This window comes from Dromaius novaehollandiae, chromosome 7, assembly GCF_036370855.1.
Source record: "Dromaius novaehollandiae isolate bDroNov1 chromosome 7, bDroNov1.hap1, whole genome shotgun sequence".
NCBI lineage: Eukaryota > Metazoa > Chordata > Aves > Casuariiformes > Dromaiidae > Dromaius > Dromaius novaehollandiae.
This window is the reverse complement of record NC_088104.1, coordinates 13,062,331-13,082,698: the sequence shown is the minus strand read 5'-3', so window position 1 is coordinate 13,082,698 and position 20,368 is coordinate 13,062,331. Positions and strand designations below refer to the sequence as shown.

At 41.7% G+C, this 20,368-nt stretch overlaps 1 protein-coding gene across 3 annotated transcripts in view; it reads left to right on the top strand.

Annotated features, from left to right (window-relative positions):
* PDIA5 (protein disulfide isomerase family A member 5) overlaps window positions 1-15,440 on the top strand; it is a 101,091-nt gene extending 85,651 nt beyond the window's left edge. For 2 of the 3 annotated variants that reach the window (XR_010389939.1, XM_064514701.1), the window contains 2 exons: window positions 11,068-11,202; window positions 14,236-15,440. Coding sequence is in view for 2 of the 3 variants with exons in the window: in XM_064514701.1 (XP_064370771.1) it covers window positions 11,068-11,202; window positions 14,236-14,260 (160 nt within the window). In the remaining variant the exon portion in view is untranslated. Of the gene's footprint in view, window positions 1-1,891; window positions 1,963-11,067; window positions 11,203-14,235 lie in introns of all 3 variants that reach the window. The other variant, XM_064514700.1, reaches the window with a different exon arrangement.
* Window positions 15,441-20,368: the final 4,928 nt, after the last annotated feature.

Sequence of the window (20,368 nt, the reverse complement as noted above, 5' to 3'; positions counted from 1 at the left end):
GACATGGGAGCAGCGCCTGGTAGCCTGGAGCGTTAACCTCCTCCTCCTCCTCCTCCTCTTCTTTCTTGACCATTTTCTCTCTGACAAATGCCAAACTGCTCAACAAAGTTAATAGTTTGCAAGCTGCAGAGGACATGCGCTGTCTCCCACTGAAACTCAGCTGCCTTCAGGATAGACCACTGCTGTCACCATGCTGCGTGAAGAGTTTGAGGCTGTGAACGTGGCTTTGCAGAAGTGCCTCAATTTCTTACGAATTGTCCTTTTGACTTTCAGTGGGATTTACTCGTTAGTTACTCCATAGATTTTCAGTAGCATTTATACACTTGTATGTCATTGCAGTGCTTTTAAAATCCCTTTCTGAAGAAAAAATACTCAAAAATTCAAAGCAGTGCACGTAAGCAATGCAATTGCGTTTTGGCTGTGATGAAAGGGATGTGCAGGTTATGCTTTGTGAAAGGGGGTGTGCGGCGTTTGTGCTGAGATAACTGTTTTTCTCGTCACCGAAAAGACGGTGCATTTTATGAGACAGTGGCTTTAAGCCTCAAAAGAAGGTGTTTGTTCTGTACTGACTTAAATAATGTGGCCACTTGTTTACTAGTATTTTACAATGAAGAGCAGCAGTAGCATAAGCCATAATTGGAGCTTGTGAGCAACTCACCTGTGCTTTGTTTCATTCTTGTTCAAAAATAATAGCAGGATGAACACTTGTGCCTTTGCTAGAATTATACAGGCTTGACAGGAGTTTGTCCCCACCCCCCGCATCTAATCGAAAAAAAAAAAGTGTCCTGATAGTTTGCTTGGGTACAATTTTTTTTATGCTAAGTTTGGAAGAGTAATTTGTTACAAATATGTAGGTGCTTTCCTTTTCAAAGCCTTACTTAGCACTGAGCATTTTGAGAGTAGTTCAGATTAATCATAGACAATAAGCACTGCTTCTGAATTAAGAGTGCTCAAATCTGGATCTTGAATCAAGAGAGCAGTTTGTTCCCTTTGGGTAGCTGCTTCTAAAGCGTCTGAATAAATTCAGAATACTTGAAAGCAAGCAAGGGACAGACTGGCCTTTTGCAAAGACTGCTGTGGTACCAGCAGGTCTTAGCCAGTCTTCCATGCAGAGCTTTGGGTCCTTGCCTGCTGCCTGTAAAACTCATCTGGGGCTGCCAGTCCCTTCAAACCCTGCTGATGCGTTTTGTAGTAAACAGAAAGGGAATAGAGAAAGGCCAACAGTAGTAATCTTAGCCCGAGACTGGATCTCTGTCCTCTATATGTGAAAGATGCGTTGCCTGTTGGACTTGCTCTTCTCCTCCTCCCGTGTGATCCCAGTGCGTTGGCTCTAAAACCAGCAATTCCCAAACACTTCTAAACCCTCATCTTGGTTTTTAATGTGGAGTTTGTCTTCCAGCGACTTCCTTTATGATTCATTGTGGACTCCCCCTCTTCCTGTTCACAACCACCCTGTCTTTATTCCTGTTACCAAATGTGGCTTGCATCCGTGGCAACAACAGTAATAACCTACATGGTAATATCCATCAGGAAGGACAACAGCATGAAAATGGTTTGTCCATTTGTGGCTAGTTATCTTTCAGTGCTCTTAGGTGACCAGAGATAGAGAAAAGATGCTCGTGCGATGGTCCCTCTATGGGATGTTGCCTAACTGTAACTACACACTTAAACTGCTTGGAGTCAGATATATTTTAAACACATGCTTAGGTTCACATAGCTGACAGATGGTCTACAGATGCCTAGTCCTGCTCTTCCCAGACCGGGAGGACTCTTACCTAGGTGAATTAGTGGAAAATTAGTACTTAAAAAAAATGCTGTGTGTCTTGAGTTTGTCCCAGTATCTTATTTACCACAAATGTTTATGCTGGTTTTTTCTTCCTGTGTCAAACAGGGTGCCCACACTGTAAAAATGCCATTCCGCATTTTACAACTGCTGCTGAAGTCTTTAAAGAAGACCGAAAGGTAATTTGCTGTTAATCATTTCTGAGATATTTAAGAACCTTTTCACCATTTGTACTTTACGGGCTTTGCTTACTGATAAGGTTGTGGGCTTGTAGTTAAAATTGCTGTTAAACTAATAGAGGTGTATCTGTATCTTAGGGGCTGTATCTTTTGTGGTCAAACTGAGTTATACTTTTAACCTGTTCTGTTTTGTTTGTTGTCTTTTCCGTTTAATTCTTTGTGTGAGAATCCTCTTCTATAAAGCAAAACAGTTTTATTAATCTTTCAGTGAGAAACAAAGATAATTTACATCTTCTCCGTTACCTGTCAGGTTTTGTCAATTGTAAATGGAGCGTGTGGAGAAACCACAAGCTGTGTGACAGATCCAGAAGACCTCATTCATATAACTAATCTTTGCTTGTATAAATACAATATATTTATGTAAGTTGGCTGGGATGCTGTGCCCTTCTAGGTCCCTCATGCTTCTGCCTTGATAATACATCTGGTGCCTGAAGCACACAAGTTAATTCCCTTGCATCAGCTGAGCTATTTTAACTGAGTGCATGCATATCTGGGATTAAAGAAAAAACATTATCTTACACCTGACATGTTACCTTGTGCCTTGCATTTGTGCCAGACTAAAAGGATTTGCACAGTTATGGCAACTCAGCAATTCATAGTAACTTGCTTGGCTGTAATAGCTCAGTTGTATGGCCGTGCACTTGAGAATCCTTCTGGGGAATACTTCTCCAATGAAGTATTTCAGGTTGAGTTTTGATGAAACGTAATCAAAAAAAAAAAAAAGTATTCTGGATCCCCACTATGTTTTTTTCCCTTCACTTCTTGCTATATTTTGAAATTCCACAGCTTTTCTCACTCAGTAAAATGATGAGAAAGAAATAGCTAGAAAGAGTCTTTCATTAATGTACTGAAGCATGTGGCTTGCTATCTAACCATTTCCATTCTGATCTCAGTATTTGTTCTAACTTCACGAATGCCTTGTATTTAGATGTAGCATGGAAAAGATTTGGCAATTTAATAAGGAAATGAAGGGCTAGCTTTGAAACAGCTAAACATTAATCTGCCTGCTACCATAAGAGGAAAGAATTTCTGTGGTGGTTTTCTTTCTTTTCCCCCATCTTTTTTGTAACTCGCACAAGATGCATAGGCTTGCAAGAGACAAATCATTCTTGTAGCACCGAATACATAAAACTAGAAGTCCATCACTTGTGCCCTCTGGCACAGGTCACACATGGAAGATTTAGAGGCACACAGCTGTCAGTTCTCTTACTGCTATAAATTTATGTGTTCAGATACCTTTCGGTTACTTGTTTGTTTCAAAGATCTTTAAGAATGGATCCTTGTTTTCCCACTTTTCTCATAGTTCTAAATGAAGCCTCTTTCCTAAACTCATTAAAATTTCACTCAGAGGGGATGTAGCAAAAGTACCAAACAATGTGAAACTTGCTTATTAGAGCCCCAGGATGTATTAACAACCAATCTGAATCATAATGCAGTTTACTGAACATAACGTGCAGGCTCGTGAAGCTTTCAGTTCAGACTGCAGAAGGTTATGAAAGGACTCAAAGAGCAGAGCTGTGATTGACGGTTGCAACTCTTGATTTCGGTTTAAGGCTGAAGTGGGGAGGTATAAAATGCAATGAGTTGGAACAGGAGAGCCAGTAGGGCATATTAAGGCTAGTGCAGTTTCAAAGCAGTGTGTGCAGTTAGAGAAAACAATGTTATTCCACCCCAATGACTTACGAAAGTGCCAGGGACTGATTATCTAGGGAACCCTATTTGATTGTGTGCAACCATAACCTGCCAAGGTGTTTCTTCCTGCCAGTTTGTGCCCTTGTGGAAAAGAAAATAAACTGATTTATAACTCAGAAGGGCACATGGCTATTCCCACAAACAGCACTGGGCTTATTCCCGTGTTTCAAATTGACTTGAGCCTTAAAACTTTGGTTAAGTTCTGTAGGATTTCAGACTTCTATAAAATCGCTGCTCAAAGAAGAGGGAAGTAGTATTTCTTCTTTCGAAAATATGGAAATATTACTAATTTTCATTTTTAGTCTGTAATAGTGGCTTTTATTCTTTTTCTGGAGAAAGCTTTTCAATTTAACAGAGCATGATAGCATTTAAACAGTATCATCTTTTCAGTAGGGGTGGTCCTTTAATTAAACACTTAGTTCTGCAGAAGCCAAAGAAAAGTCAAAAACATTCCAGCCCTTAATAGTTATAAATGGTATCTTAAAAGGCAACCTTTTGGAGACTTTGAGTCTTTACATGGGAATTTTGAAGATGAGCAGAACTTAAAGCTGTTAAAATGTGTCTTTGGCTCTGAAAATTCACAGTAGCAGGGTGAATCTGGCGCAGAATTTCCCCCCGCACCCCTGTAGGGATGTGTGTGATGCTGGGTACTTTTTCCGTCATCTGCACAGTTGGAGTCAGAGTTTAAAAATGCAGCATTCAAAACATCGGCCCCAAATGTCAGTTCTTGTTGGCCACGTCACTGCTGGTGGTTTTAGCAGAAATACTGAGTCTGTGTGCTTTCCTAGAGCAGCTGGCTGTGGCTGTTACAAAACAGCTCTGGGTGTAACCAGTGAGGGCTCTGGCATAAATCAGGGCTCTGCATGTTTCCACATACCTGGAGGAATTCACTGGCCTGGTCTTACTGGCGCTGAAGAGGCTAGTCCAGTGAAGCAGTTAGCACATTGCTTCCAGTTACCCTTTAAAAAAAAAAGGCATCTGGAGCATTCTTGCCTTGGGGAGCTGTGGCCTTTGCTTACAGCTGCTAGGGAAAAGCCTTTGGCCCGTGCTTCACAGCTAGAGTTTTGGCAATGACCGGTGTATTTCGGAAAATGCAAATGTGAGGATTGTCACTGCTGAACAGATTGAAGAGCGTGAAGGCATGTTCCTAACTGCTCCAGAGACTTACGAAAGGGCACCAGCTAAGTCTTCACAAATCTGCATTCTGCCTTTTGGCTGATCCTAAAGTTCATCTTGAAGGAGTTGATTTGTGATGCTCCAACTTGGATTTGGAGAAGGAAAGCTATTGACTCTTCAAGACCCCTCATTAACAAATCTCCAGAATTTCCTAAAAGGGACTGCTGCTTGACCCTTCTTCTCCAGTTCTACAGAAGGCTGTTCACATGTGTAAGCACTGATCTAAATCAAAGCACTGCAATTGGGATATAGTGAGTTTGTACAGAACCAGTTGTAGCAGATGTTGTTGGAAAGAGCACAGCTTACTGGGTGAGTTGGTTTGCTAGCAAGGAGCTGCAATTCAGTAATGAGACTGGTAAGTCCCCAATGCATATGGAACGCCAGTTTTGCAGACATTTTTAGATTTGAAACATGGTTTACAATTACGACACCAATCAAATCACTGTACAGAGTCGTGCAAATGAGTTAGTGTTTGAATTTGGCCAAGAATTTGAACTGTATTTGCTTAAAAAGCATGTGATGAATTTCTTTGTAATTAGACTCATTAAATATGGTAACATTAGTAGTGCACATTGTGGTGACTACTAATGGATCTTCCTTTTGCAAATAGACCTACTTTGAGAACAGCTGATGAATTGCAGCTATGGTGATGCTGCTAGTGTACATCAGGACATCTAATAATGAATCGTGCGTTTGCAAGGCCATTCATGTTGAAAACAGTAGCCGAATCATAACAAGCCTTAGCAGGCTAGCTCGTAACTGCTGTTAGGATCCATAACAGGTAATATAAATAGAACCCTATAGAGTAATCATAGAAAAGAGTGTGCATCTGTCTTATTTGTAGATGCTTTTAAGACATTTGGCAACAACAGACTTTGTCATCTGGAATTGACTGTGCTCTAAAACCGTTGCTTGATATCATTCATTTCCATGCAGAAAATTTACTTTTATTTTAATTTTTTTAAGCTTATCATGTATCATTCCTTTCTTGAATCAATATTCAGTTAGTTATTCACTTCCATTTTCATAACAAAAGTCAATATTAGCTGCAGCAGAGATTTATTTCCTTGAATCAATAAACTAGTGTGTGGTGGCACATATTTTAATGAGAGCAACTAGGATTGCAGGAGGTGTTTTTAGTGTATCATCACGTGATGATTGGGAGACACACTGTTAAAAATGAAAGGGATTTAAGAATCAAAAAGGGGAGTTACCTGAGAGGTCAAGGGATCCCACTTTCAATTTTCTACACGTCTGTTTGAACCGCTAGATGTAATTGTGTTCTTTACCTCCAAGATCCCTCTAGAACAAAGAGCTGTTTTGTAATTCTGCTGGAACTGCGAGGCCTGATGTGTGATTAGGTGATGCTGCAAATACTTTTTTCCTTCTAACACTTCCATGGAAAAAATAAGGTATCATCCTTCTGGTACAGTTGTGGCATGCAGAGATCAGTGGTCACATTTTCAGCAGAGCACCACTTCTATTTAAGTACCTAAATGAAAACTTCTGAATTTTTGCAACAGCTCGGCATTCTTGAAATTCAGACCACTTCATCTGAACAATATGCCACGCTCTATTTCCTCTTTAAGAGCTCTTTGGAGCTTGTTGTACATCAGTCACTTTCTAAAGCGGTGCAGAGTTAAGTTGGCAACTCTACAGTTGAGCTCCCACTTCTTTGGTAAAACTGTAACGCTGCTACAGGACTTTTCTTTTAAGACAAAAATATTTTCCAGTGCCAGATGTTGCTACAGTCCTGTTGAACTAGGCTGACTATGAAATACAGGAGAAACGCATGCTAGCCTGGTATCATAGTAAAACCTGACTGGTAAAGCTACATAGAAGTTGTGTGAAGCTACCAGTAACATCAAAAGGGCTGGATGTACTCCAAGGAGTTTCCTCTGCGGTCCAAAGTCTTCGAATTGACTGTCTTTTCATTTGATAACTATTTTGTTCTTGCTGCAGTCATTGGCTAGGGTGGTGATAAACCTGAATGGCAGAGCCTCTGGGAAGAGAATTTTAATGCATTGTCAATATTTAAGGCAGTGCAACTTTGGGTTATGGAGAATCCATATCACTGTAGAGTTTTGTGAGTATTGCAGAAATAGCACTTGCAGGTTTTGTTTTGTTTTGTTTTTTCTGTATTTCAAAATGATTTTTCAGTTGATTGTTCCTCCGGACAGGAAAGTTAACAAGGCTCAAGAAATTAAATGTTAGCCCTAATAATCAAAAGCTACTCGAAATGCAAGCTTTTCTTCTAAAAACTCCTATTATGCTGATTTTTTTGTTTTTTTCATAATGAACAAATATGTACCTAAGCATCTTGCATCAGTGTCAGGAGAGTTTCCTGCTCTCAGAGATTTGTAGAATTTTTTTCCTCTTGATGAGGATAGATTTGTACATAATTCATGAGAGATGGTGCAGAGTTCCTTGGCTGCTGGATACATTTCATGGGTGTCTTATGCTTAATCTGTCTGAAATTTTTGGTTAAAATATAGTTGTTTCTACGAGGCAGCACATGTAGCTCTTGCTAAGCTATGCTTTTCAGTGAACATCCATGCAACTTGTTGCTGAGGGTTAAATTTGAAGGTTATTTCTGAGAGTAATGTTCCCCAGAAATCTTTGACCAAATTGTGAGAGAGGTCTTGTGCCTGACTCAGTGTTCTTCTTTAATGACACAGAAAAACTAACCATTGATAAGAAGATTGAGAGTGAGAGGAAAACCTCCCTGCAATGTATCACTGCTCACTTGAGACAGGACTCAAGCAAAGACACTTCTGGGGAGCGGTGGGCTGCTTCTTTTCGTGTGCAGTATTTCAGCGTAGTCATAAAGTGATTCACCCTAGCTGAAACTGTTGTAAGAAACTTTTCTATCAGGAGTGGAGTTTGTTTTCATGGACTGTGGATATTAATCAGAATGAAGCAAAGGGCATCAGTTCTCTTTGCTGAAATTCTTGGATGTCTTGGAGTTCAGTTGTCTAAAACTTGATAGAACTGAGATTAGAATTGGCCCTCAATCTAGAAATGTGTTTTGGTGCAAGAAGTGTGTTTCAGCATTACTTTTCTCTTTTTTAATGTATTGTATTTGATTTTCCACTGTGAGACAGGCAAGACAATTAGAACTGATGCTATGGTAATGAGTGCATAGAGACGGTAGCAACCTCTATATTTAGGCTGCCTTAACATTTCCACTCTAAAATAATCATGCAAACTCCCGTAAGTACTCTTACTCTGCTCCTGTTGGCAGCAGGCATTTGAAATCCAGCCTCAGGATACAGTCTTAGGAATTAGATGTCTCTCTGAAATTTTGCTCAGGTCTGTATGAGCCGCAAGTTTTTTGAAAATTGCCATTTCTCTTCTCTCAGTGGCTGCAAAAATAACTGAACATGAATGTTCTGCCGAGCTGGGCTCAAAATGACATTTGCAGGAGCAGCAGCGAGTCTGTGGGGCTGCGCGGGAGCTTGCATCAGGAACGCTTCAGAGCATGACAAACCATGGGAATGTCCTCCAGCCACTACCCTGGGTGTAGGATGCATCTCTTACTGTTGGATCTACTAAGCAGGCATAGCAGTAGGCTAATGTGGCTCTTGCAGGCAGACTTGGAGAGGGTTCAGTGTGCCCTATCGCACTGCACAACAACGCAGATTTACCAGCTTCATTTCCACGTGCTGCAGAATAGAGCTGTACCTCCATCAGTCTATTAAGCATTTCGTTCAGAAGCCACCTTCTTATATTCCATCGCTCACCTGTTTTGAGACAGCAAATATATGCTGAACAGGGTTGACAGTGGCTTATAGCTTAGTGTTCCTCTGCTGTACCCTCTCCTGGGCGTCACTGGGGAATCTTGTCACAAAAGCCTTTTATAAATGGAATTGGGCTTTTTGGCCCAACCAAGGGCAGTCTTGATGTTTCCACAGACATACAGACAAAGAGGCTTCTCTTCCTTCCAGTGTCTTAGTAACTTGTCTTCCTAATCTCCACGGCATTATCTAAGAACAGATGGGTCATCGGTCATGACAGTTTTGTGCCTCAGACCAACTGCAAATATCCGGATGAGCGCACATATACCTTCCCCTTCTTCTGGCCATAATCTCTCCCCTTGTAATGTTTAGAGTACTGAGAAAAACAGTTTTATTTATTCTTCCTGTTTTCAGGGAACCGGGACTTCCAGTATTCTCTGTGAATTAATACTGTGACATCAAAAAATGTTAATCTCCCTTGCAAGTTTTCCTATATACAGAAATAAGCCACAGGGCTCTAAATTTTGGCTAGCTGCTAAGGTCAGGAAGGCATAAATACTTGGATGAAACCTTTTTGCTGTGTATTATTCCTAACCTTTCTTTTTAACTGACTTGGAATGAGTAGGAGTTTTTCTGTTTACCAAAAAAAGGTGGTGGTGGGGGGAAAGTGTGATCATATTTATTTTTAACAGCTCTCAAGAGTCCTGTTTCTGTAATAGCCTTATTAATGTTTAAAACAGGAAAACAGAAACCAGATGTTTAAGGTAAGAACATTGCACAGTTGATATAGTGCTTTCCAACTGAAGATAGACCTGAGTGAGATCTTACTGAGCATTGTCTTGTTAGGCTTTCAAAGCCAAAACAAAACAAGCAAATTAACTGAAGTTGGCTTTGCAAATCTCTTTAATTGCTGCTAGGATAATGAGATCAGGTTTTCATCATTTTGATAGTGTCACCATGAAACTGGAGGGCACTGGAATATTAAGTGATCTTTTAATTATGGAAAAACAGTTCAGTTGCAACCCTGAAGTCATGCGAGCAAAAGGTATTTTGCTCAGACTGTTTGAAGCAGGCTTGTGGAATGGAAATGTCAAGTTTAGGTGTGGTTGCTGTGAAATTAGCACTTGATACATTGGAACCCACAATTGCAAAAATCCCTCCTCTAATTTGCTGTTTCTTTAGGTAGCTTGTACCTAAACCTGCTTGCTCTTCAGCAAAGCATACCGCGGGGTTGCAAAGGCAAGTCTGCATAAACAGCAAAATAAGTTTAGAGCTGTATCTGCTGTTGGAAGGGTCAGTGTGAAATCACAGCAGAGGGCTAGGCTGCTGTAAGTAAAAGCCTGTGAACTGCATTTTGCCTTAACTTCAAAAATGTTAAGTGCAGCCTATTCTCAATAATTGATAATTCAGGTTTCAAATGTCAAATGCTCTAAACTAGGGTTAGCCTGAGCTGATACTGTAGGGCTCCAGGGCTGTGCTTCCTCATGCTGTCTCTCCTGAGGCAGGCAGGGAAGGAGGGGGCTGCTGTGCTGCAAGCAGGCTGAGAGCATGGCAGCCCGTTTCCTACCAGCAGTTTGTTTGTGTGACAGTAGCATCTAGAGGTTTCGAAAGGAACTGGAAGCCCGTTCTGCTAATGGCTGTACATAACGTACAGTCCCTACTTCAAAGGACACACTGAGAAAAAGGTAGGAAAGGAAATATATAGACCCAGGCTAAGACTGCAAGCAAGCAACCTAATTCCCTCTTTGCACTATGCAGAAGACAACGTTCTGGCTTCTCACCCATCCCCATTTGACCTTGGGAGAACTGAGTGGCGTTCACTAAAGGTGTTTGGGGTAGAAATCATTAATCTGTTAATAGCCTGCATAAGTGATCAGCCATGATTGTCCATGAACAGAAGAGGTACCATCTCCAGGCATTTGTCGTGTCACAGGAAGAAGGTTGCATTAGGTGGGTCATTACGGTTATCAAGGTCACCCTGTCACTGTTTGTCACTTAGCACCAAAGCACAGGAAAAGCATGCCAGACTGACAGAAGTCTGACTGACGTGCTTTGATTCCATTTTGTTTTTGCTGTTGCATCCTTTAACTTTTTTGTTTGGAGTCTAACATAACGCTGAACGTGGAGATTAGGAAGGTGATTTTCTACCCTGCGGCTCAAACACGCCTGGCAGCCGCGCAGGCCAGGTGCTGTGCAAGGCAGTGCAGCGCGCCGCTTCCTCGGGAGGGACGGAGCTCTGCCCTTATGTTCACGTTCAGGCTTGACCTGATGATAACCACCTGATCTTCCTCCACAGCTGAGGGGTTACAAAAGCAGTTGCACTTTTGGCAGAAGACATGAGTGTCTTCTAGTGCTAGGTCTAAGCTGCAACAGCAGCTTTGCCACAAAGTGGAGTCTTGCTTTGTCTTCTCCTGCCTTATGCTGCTTTTTTGCATTTCAGATCGCCTATGCTGCGGTGGACTGTGCCAAAGAGCAGAACCATGACCTGTGCAAGCAGGAGGGGGTTGATGGCTACCCCACCTTTAACTATTACAACTATGGGAAATTTGTGGAAAAATATACTGGAGAGAGAGGGGTAAGTAAAAGCAAGAGATGTCATCTGATAAAGGGAGGAAGGCCTCCTCTGCCTGTACTGCCTCTGCAAATGAAAGATAGAGTGTGTTTCTGTCATGCTGAAAACATGTTTAACTGCTTCTTTTACTAACTTACATGGATGAATCATTGTGTACCACACCCCTATATATCTCTGTGTTAGGAACATACTTGGTCTATTTTGGGAACGTGAGAAGACAAAGGAGTGGATTTGGAAATGCTTTGTTGCATGTTTTATTCTTTAAGCCGAAGCCTGCAAGTGAACGTGGACCAAGTGAAGGATTCATTGCATGGGCTGCTGTTGGGTGCAGAAAGGCCAGAAAATCTTTAAGTTGCTCCTCTCAGTTCTGGATCTGGATCTCTTATATACAGCAAACATGTTAATAGTTCCACCAGTCTGCCAAACTGTGACAGACCATTGGTTTTATAGCAAGGCCAAAACTGTGTTTTGAAGACTGGGGGAAGCTAAATAGCTCCTCCTCACTGAATCTCATTCATTCCTGGAGCTCAGGGTGGGAAAACCAGTTGTGGTATCTAGCCCATGGGTTGAAATTTCCCTCTTGTCCTCCTGTGGCCAGCTAATGCCGTGAGTACAATGGGCAGATATGGCACAGTGCCTTTTGTGGTTGTAAAATGCCAGAGAATAAGGAAGCGATCTAGTTATTTGTGTGCATTCTTTGTCATAATCTCTTAGAGGGCCGTTTCTTCTCAGCAGTGATTGATCTCCTAGAGGGATTAGGGACTACAGTATAAAACGTGGGGTCTTCAAACCATCCAGTGATGATTTGCTGAAAGAGCCTTGGCTGAAAGTCATTGCTGCTATTACAGCTCACCAAATTATAGAGGAACGTGAAGAAAAAAGCCAAATTCTCAAGTACTTTGGCAGTCAGGAGCTTAGGGAAGTCTTCATGGAGCTTTGCCTCCCACTTTTCTCCAGCTTTAGGATCACAATAATTACTGTACTGTGCTGATCCAGGCGTTGTTAATGGATACTGTGTTTAGTTCAGAGTGTGTGTTTTCTTAAAGGTAAAGATGGGTGCAGTAGCCAACAAGTAAAATTCTAGCCACAATATTCTTTGTAATTGTTGCTCATACTTACAGAAATTATATATGAAAGGAGGGATCTGTTGTGGCTGATAAGCTAGCAAGACAGGAGTGCTCTGAAGCCACAGTAGCTGGGAGATGGTTATCCCTGTGTTGGAAAGTGGACTAGCTAATCCCCTGCATGCTTTATTGGGTAGAATTAAATTACCCAAGAGAATGTCACAAACTCTCTGTGGCTGACAGCTGTGTTCCCTCTCCAGCTTTCCTGGGCCCTGTGGTCTTCTGCTTCTGCAGCTTTAAATTAGGTTTTGGTACCTCCTATCATGGTAGTGCTGGAGGCAGTACTCAGCAGAAGGCCTTCCATGGAAGTTTCTAGGTCTGTTCACACATCTGTTTGTGTCAAAGGATTGTGTTGTAGAGGGACTTCTTCATCAGCATGACAACAGCACTTGAAGCACCTCAGCCTACTGCCTCGTACCTTGCAAAGGTCTCAGGAGGAAGCAGTAAGAGCCAGGGGACCTGTGGTCTGTTCCTGATGCTGCCACTACATTGGTACATGTCCATGTTCAGTGTGGTGCAGCTGGCGCAGTACAATTTCACACGGGCAGGGAAGATGGAAGGTGGTGTCCTCAGCTGCCATGGGAGCAACGTGACGTGCTGCAACAGGAGCCAGGGCAGGTAGAGCAGGAGCCATCAGCTCCCTGCTGCTCTGGCACCCTGGCTACAGGGGCAGCATGACCCTCCGTGGTAGCCCCTAAGGGGTCCTCCACACCGTCAAGGGAACTGCTGTGCCAGGGCAGATTTTAGGGCGCTTCACCCCAAGCAACTCGAGCAAGGGGGAGCCAGGGCTTCCTCTAACTGAAGTGTGCTTTTAATGGCCTTCAGATCCAGAGCTGTGAAAAGTGGGGTCCTCCCCTGGGATCTAGTGATTGCCAAATGTCTTCCAATGACGGATGGCTAGAAGCTGTCACTTCAGTTTTTTCAATGTAAAATTAGTGAATTCTTTTTAGAAGAGCCTTTTGTCATTCAGCCTTCTCAAAAGCTTCCCAGCTGGGTGCTCATTCTTTTTTTTCTTTTTTCTTTTTTTTTTGTCAAACTCTTACTTCTGTTTGTTGTTCTCTACCTCTTTGTATTTTCCTACCTTACTGCCACTTTTGATAGGTGTGTTTCAGGATTGCTTAACAATAAAAATGCATCACGTTGGGTAAGGTCACGGTGTTATTTGCCTAGACAGCTACAGTGTTTGTGTACTAATGGGCAGTGTGTTCAAACCCGGGTGCCCACGCCGTTACATCTTTGAGCCTTTTAAAATGCCTGTGAGGTTTCGTGCTCTGTGCTCAGAGCTTTCCTTGGAGTCAGACCACAGGAACTGCTGGCATTCAGCAGCTCTGAAAATTGGAAATCGCAAGTTGTCAAAATACAGAGGGCAGCATTTAGGCATCCACATTTGAAACTGTTTGACTATAATTTTGGTATTGACTTGGAAAAAAAAAATAATTCCCTTCATCTGAATGCATGGAGAAGGAAGAGAATCATAAGCAGAATTATTACAGGATGAAGAGCAGTGGTAAATGTGTGTACGGCCAGCAAATGATGTACTAACTGCTTTTAAAGTGACACATGCAGCACGAAAATGTGTTTGAGCTTTTTCAACAAAAAGGCATTGATGGCATTTCTAGAGACAGATTTTACCTCGTCTTGTGAGTTCCAGGGCCGCTTTCTCTATGTACCCCAACTCATGAAAAATGGTCGAGTTTGGAGCCTGTGGATACTTTTCCCTTGCATTTCAATGGAGCAGCATTGGACCAGAGTACCACATGATGAGGCAGTGCAGAAGCAATAACTGTTTCCTAGTTTATAGTCTGCCAGCTTCCTTCTGCCTGCGATACAGAAGCTGAAAGTGTTCTTGACGCATTGTTTTGGTTGTATATGTCTAAAAATATGACCCATATTTTTCTTTCTTCAAAAACAGGAGTCTGGATTCATCACTTTCATGAGAACCCTTAGAGAAAGAGACCATGAAAGAGTAGGAAAGAAGAAGGATGAATTGTAATTTCTGCCTCAAAGGAAGCTTTCCGCTGCACTGTGAATGGTTCCAGGTCTATTGTTACTGCACCTGAGACTTCACATACTCTCAAGACAGAGACTTTTTTTTTTACAAACAGCCATGGCCATTTTGTACAATTTTGAAATAAAATGAAACCACTTGATTTTTAAAAGGAAAATAAATTAGAATGTTGCCATAATGTTTTAAAGAAAACTTAGCATTTTCTCTCATGTTGTGAGACTATGCCCACTGACACTCCTATGCAATATTTTTGTAGTCTGTAGTGTGTGTCTGTAGGTGATGTTGTTTGATGGGGTGATTTTTTTTTTTTAAGATATTGCAGTACATGTAAAAAAAAAAAGGGGGGGGGGGTGTTTTTTAAACCAGTGAAGGAAAGTGGGGCTTGTAAGAAACAAGTTTATCCAAATGCAGTTTTCCAGTTCTTGTGAAATAGTTACACGTTCTTCAGTGAGATGTGAGGGAACAATTTTAAGGTGCTCAGGGATAAATAAAGTATCTGAGTTAATGAAGACATTAACATTGACCAGTCCAGATTTAGTGATTTTATTTTAGTCTCTCTACCAGGACTGTTTACATACCTTTTATAGAATGTGTTGAGTTAATGGTGCAGAAATCAGCACAGCACGGATAAGATTCAAACTAAATCCTCCTTTTTTGGCATCAGTATTGTTAAATGCCCTGATAAATGACAGTAGGAGGAATTACCTTATAGACTACAGGATCGCCCTTAAAATTTATGGTTGGGCCATATGAAGTGTGTGTTGGAAAGTGTTATGTTTGACTGTTTTGATAAAGGCATAATACTTTTGATAATGCAGCAATTATGTATGCTACATGTTTACATTCGAAAATTTTGTCTGTATTCGTATGTTGGATTTTTCCTTTTGCTTTTTAAGGATTTGCATAAAGAATCTCTCTTTGACAAAGAGTCGTCACTGTAAAAACTGTATTAGAAGCAGCAGTCAAAACTTGTTACGTTCTGGATGCTTAAAGAAGAGGTTACGTTGATCTGGAGGTACTTACGTCTTCATAGGAGGGGAGAGGGAGGGGCAGGAGGTTGTGATTCACTTTGAACTACAAATAAATTAAAAAAAAAAATTAATTGTTAATCGGCCTCATCTAGCTTCTTCCCCGCTGGGCTGCCCGAGCACAGACCCGTAGCTGGTGCTGGTAGGAAGGGACGAGGCGCTGCGTGGCCGGGCCCAGCTCCCTGTGCCGGGGAAGCCCGGCGGCCGGGCGCACTGTGCAGCACCGTGGGCCGCTCACCCTGGCACTCGGTGGGTGGATCAAAGAGCCTTTTACAACGAAGAAATAACTATTTTGGGGGTCCGAAATCTTCCTTTTGCTCCTCAGCCTGCCAGTCGTGTTTTCTTTTGCTAGTTTGGTTCCTCAGTGAAGCCCATGTTAATGGACAACCTTGTGCTGTGCTGCCGGGAGGTGAAAGGCATCTTATCTCCGCTGCGGTATCTTTTCCTCCACAATCTTGCCTGATTAATGGCGCTGTATGTTTGGCTCTCGTTAGGCTGCTGAAGCCATTAGTGAGTAATGCAGAATACCAGTAGCTGGACTGGCCTTGTGTGGTGGCCAACTTGTTAGCCACGACACCAAGTTAAACGGGGATGGAGCTGGGCCAAGCATTTTTTCTTATTAGGCACCTGATGAGTCTCTCCACTCAAAAAAAGTCTGCCTGGTAGTACATAGTATCCTAGCGTGAAACTGTCTAAGAAGTTTCTTGCTGTTTTTTCTTTTCTCGTAATACAGTTACTTCGCACTGTGTTTAGTGCTTTTGCATAAGAATCGTGGTAACTCTTTCTTTCAAGCAATCCTCACATTAGGTACCATGCATTCTGCCCTGAATTTAAGTAGTAATATGTATTGATGCCATTAGATTTAAAGTAAAGGTTTGGGGGGGGTTGGTTTGGTTTGGTTTGGTTTTTTTTTGCTTACCAGCAGACTACAAAGCAGCAAGTATGATCAGTCCAGAACTTACTGCAGACTTTTTTGATCTCTGAGTCAAAGCAGTTGAAATTAAGAAAAGGAAATACGGTATCCCCAAATGCTTGAGCTGTAGGCTGCGCCTATATTTGTGCTAATTGCAAAGAAATGCAAAAAGATTGTGGCTTGCCAGTGGTGACATCACTTGCCAGGATCCTTCTGAATTACAGGCTTTAGTAAATGTTTAGGATAGGACAATTACGCACTGTGCTTTAGACCTGTAATTCCTTACAGCTGGTTACACCATAATATAAAATTAAGGATTCTCATTTTTCCCTTCAGTATTTTGCTAATTACTTCATGGACTTGGGCTTTTTTTTTTTTTTTTTTTTTTTTTTTTTTGCTAAGCATGTGTTATGCACAAATATAAAATATTTGAGAATAATTTACCTTCTGTTAAAGGGTCATGAGTCATCTGGTTTATAGTCTGAATGTTTTTGGAAAAATATAATTTTGAACACCATAAACGATTACATGTAATGGCTGACCAAAAGCCTTAGTTACTGTGAACTAGAGTATATCATGATCCAAAAGCTTTACTTCCAAGGCTGTTTAATTAGCAGACCAGGTTTGAATCTCAGTTACACAGATGTTAATCTGTGCTCCAGTAATGCAAAAGTTAGTGTTTATATTTGCTAATGAAGTCAGTTTGTATTTTTATTTGCATCAGTCAAATTAAGCTAAAATGGAAATTTTTTTCCTGTTTCTACAAAATATGAATGAAAAGTATCTTATATTTAAGAGCTCTTATTTTGTGCATTTAAACAGTTGGTTATTTCACATATTCAGACTCTAGCCTGTTCCAGTAAATGCACAGCCAAGGCATTCATTAAGCACACAGGAATTTCTGCTATGGTTAAAAGTGAGTAATCAGGTCTTTCAAATCATGAATCATTTATCAGCAAGAAATTTAATTGCTGATAACAAATGGTTCGCAGTGAATCAGAAATTCTGCTTTTGCAATTATAGGTTTGGTCTTTCAGCCCTTTAAGGTGTGATTCAGACATCTTCAATGTTTGCTACACAGTTAACCCCAGGCAGATCAACTCTTGTTAAAGAAGGGTAAAATAGTGCACCCCAGCAGAGAGGCTGAGCAAGCATTGCCTATCGCTTCATTTCTCGGCGTTGGCGTAAACGAGATACAAATAGCCCGTGGGTCTGGTGCAGACCTGTTGTGTCAGACCAAGCTCCTCGGGCAGCAGGACCAGGCTGTGTGTGCAGACTAGGATGCAGCTGGTAGGAAATGGTTTTACCATTTAATGAAAGAGCCTGAGACTTGTGCTTTGTTTCATCCAGCTGTGGAGTGGACCAAAACACATCAGTCTGAGGGAGAAGGGAGCATCGGCAGGTCCCAGGCAGGCGAATACTCTGGGATATGGAGGACTCAGGTTGGAGTCCCAGGTCTGAACTAGATACGACACAGGTCTATATCCCAGTCCCCAGCACCCCAAACAGATGCTTTGGCCTCCGCTCCAAAGAGGTTGTCCATCTATCTCTGACCCAATTAATATGTCCTTATTTGTTCAAACTGGAACAACTTCCACAGGAGAGATTCAGAGAGACTTGCTTTCTAATCTGAATCAAGAAAAGCAACCTAGAAACCATTTCTTCTTCCCTCATTTAAAATTACATTTGGGATCTCAGAAACTTGTTTACCCAGAAAAAAACTCCCAAGTGGGTAAAACAGTTGGGGAATTTATCTAAACTCCTACTCAGCCCAGATTAGGTCCCCAAATCTCACTGGTTTAGATTTCTCTCAGTAGTCATCCACTTCAATAGTCATCCACTAAGATGGATCGGTACTAATGATCAAAAAAATTACAGGGGTATAGGCTTGTGTTCTTACAGCATTTAATTCATCAGTAAAAGAAAAGCAGATACAAGTCCCTGCCTGAGTAAGTTCTAAGTAATTGCTTTAGTCTAGTTTGACGGGATAGCTTCATGGTCGACTTCAAGTTCAGAAGCTGGTACTGCTTTTCAAAAGAAAAGTCAAAACCCAGTGACTACAGTCCACAGGTGTTTTCAAAATTTATTTTTCTCTTTTTAAAAAATCAAAATCACTCTTCATACTCTTGACAGTGCTATATTAAGAGAAATAAATGGTCTATATGTGGTTTTCCTAGACTAATACCAAACCCCTGACAAATACATGTTTTACAAACTGGGAAACAAACTGTTTGATCAAAATGACAGTCCGCAGAGTTGGGACTGTTGCCCACATGCACCTAGCTTTAACAGGCTGCTTTAGCACGTTTGAGTCTGTAATGTTAGGCTGGGATTGCAGGAGTGAATTCCAAAAACTGAGGGGGGGAGGATTTAGCTTTTCTCAGCAGGTGCTAAGCACCAGGGCCAAATGCTGGCGTTTTTTCTCCTTCGAAATCCCAGCATTAGTGAGTGTGTCGTGGCTCTAGTGTAATTGTGAGGGAAGAAGAAGAGATGAGCCTCGGCTGTACAGCCCTTTGGCTAATCTAGTTGTATATATAAGCGTTCTGTGCTGGAAATGATTGGAAACCATTCCGAAACCAAAATTTCTCCCATTATTTTCTTTGGCTTGCATGAGAAGATGCTCTGCTTTCTCTGTGCATCCTGCTTTTATTTACTGATTAAGGAAGGAGGGTACCTGGGTGTTTCTACAAAGGAAATGGGTCCAAATACCATTTTATCTGCTGGCAGCCAAGAGTGCTGGAATGCCTCACTGAGCAGAGCTGCTGAAATACTCCCAGCAAAGCACCCTCAACTGCCTCAGCTTTTGCCAAGGTTTTGGCAGGCGTTGCGTGTATGCAATGCTCAAAAAAAAAAAAGTCTCTGTATTGAAGGCAGCAACTTCCAGACTAGTTTCTTAGGAGGTAAGTTGAACTTGTAGGTTGGCAAAAACTGAGCTGTTAGCCCAAAGTTTTGGGAGTCACTGCTCTAATGCGAGCCCATGATCAAAGCTAGCAGGGTGTGCAGGTGCCTCTGCCCAGCTGCAGGAATTGGTCCTTGGTTGTGAAGATTTCTGCCCCCACCAGTCCTCTGCAGCCCTGCCCGAAGCGCTTGCCACATGCGCAGCGGGACAGTGCTGCTTAAGGAACGCTGGTTTTCTGTCTGTGTTTGAAAAGCATCATAGTGCTAATCATCCTCAGCAGCTTTGGGCCATTAATAAGCTATCCTTCCTGTTGCTCTTCCAACGCTCACTAACAAGTAGCATTTAGTCAGATTTTGCAGACACTGCTCCCTCCCTATCCACATCACGCGATTCCCTTCAAACATTCATCATAGGAAAAACGCTTCTGTGTGAACAAAATCTTTACAAATTAGTCTCTGGTGCCCCAGTTAAGTGGGTGTCTACATTGTAGGCATGCAGAAGAAAGAGCCTTCTTCATTAATATGTGCAATTCTGCATGAGCTGATTAGCTCTTGCAGCTCATTTGGTAGCAAATGTGTAAATCCGTCACACTCTAAATGCCAAATATGTGCACAGCTAAATGATGGAGAAGTAAGAAATGCTGCAAGAGTTGAAATCTTCACTTGTAGAAAGAGGTCCTTATCCTATGCATTAAATTGGAGCTCTGGATTTATCTAGAGCATTTGTCACTGCTCTGCTTTGCCCTTTTTTTTGCTTGTAAAATGAATAATGCTTCCTGCCATGTAGATGGTCCTTCCCGTGTGTGTGGGTGTTTAATTTTGTGCCTAACATTTGTAACAGACACCTGATACCTAGTCTCAGTTTCCATAAAACAACAACAGCCCTATTGCAACGCAATCTTCCTTGCACAGTACGTGCAACTGCATTAATCAGTTATTAAATGTGTGTTATTAATAATAGTTATCTGCACTTTTCTTGCTCATTTTGTCATTTGTAACAAACTTGGAAGGGAAAGAGGTGGGAAAAACAGCACTGCTGAAATGAGAACTTTAAAATATCTGTCTTTGTTGCAAGAGCAGTGTTACACAGTTAAATTCAATGTAATGGTCTGCCTGCCATCACAAGAGAGCCACTAAAAATTGTCACTTGCATATGGGGAGGCAGTTACTCCGGGACAACACAAGAAACTTGGCCTGG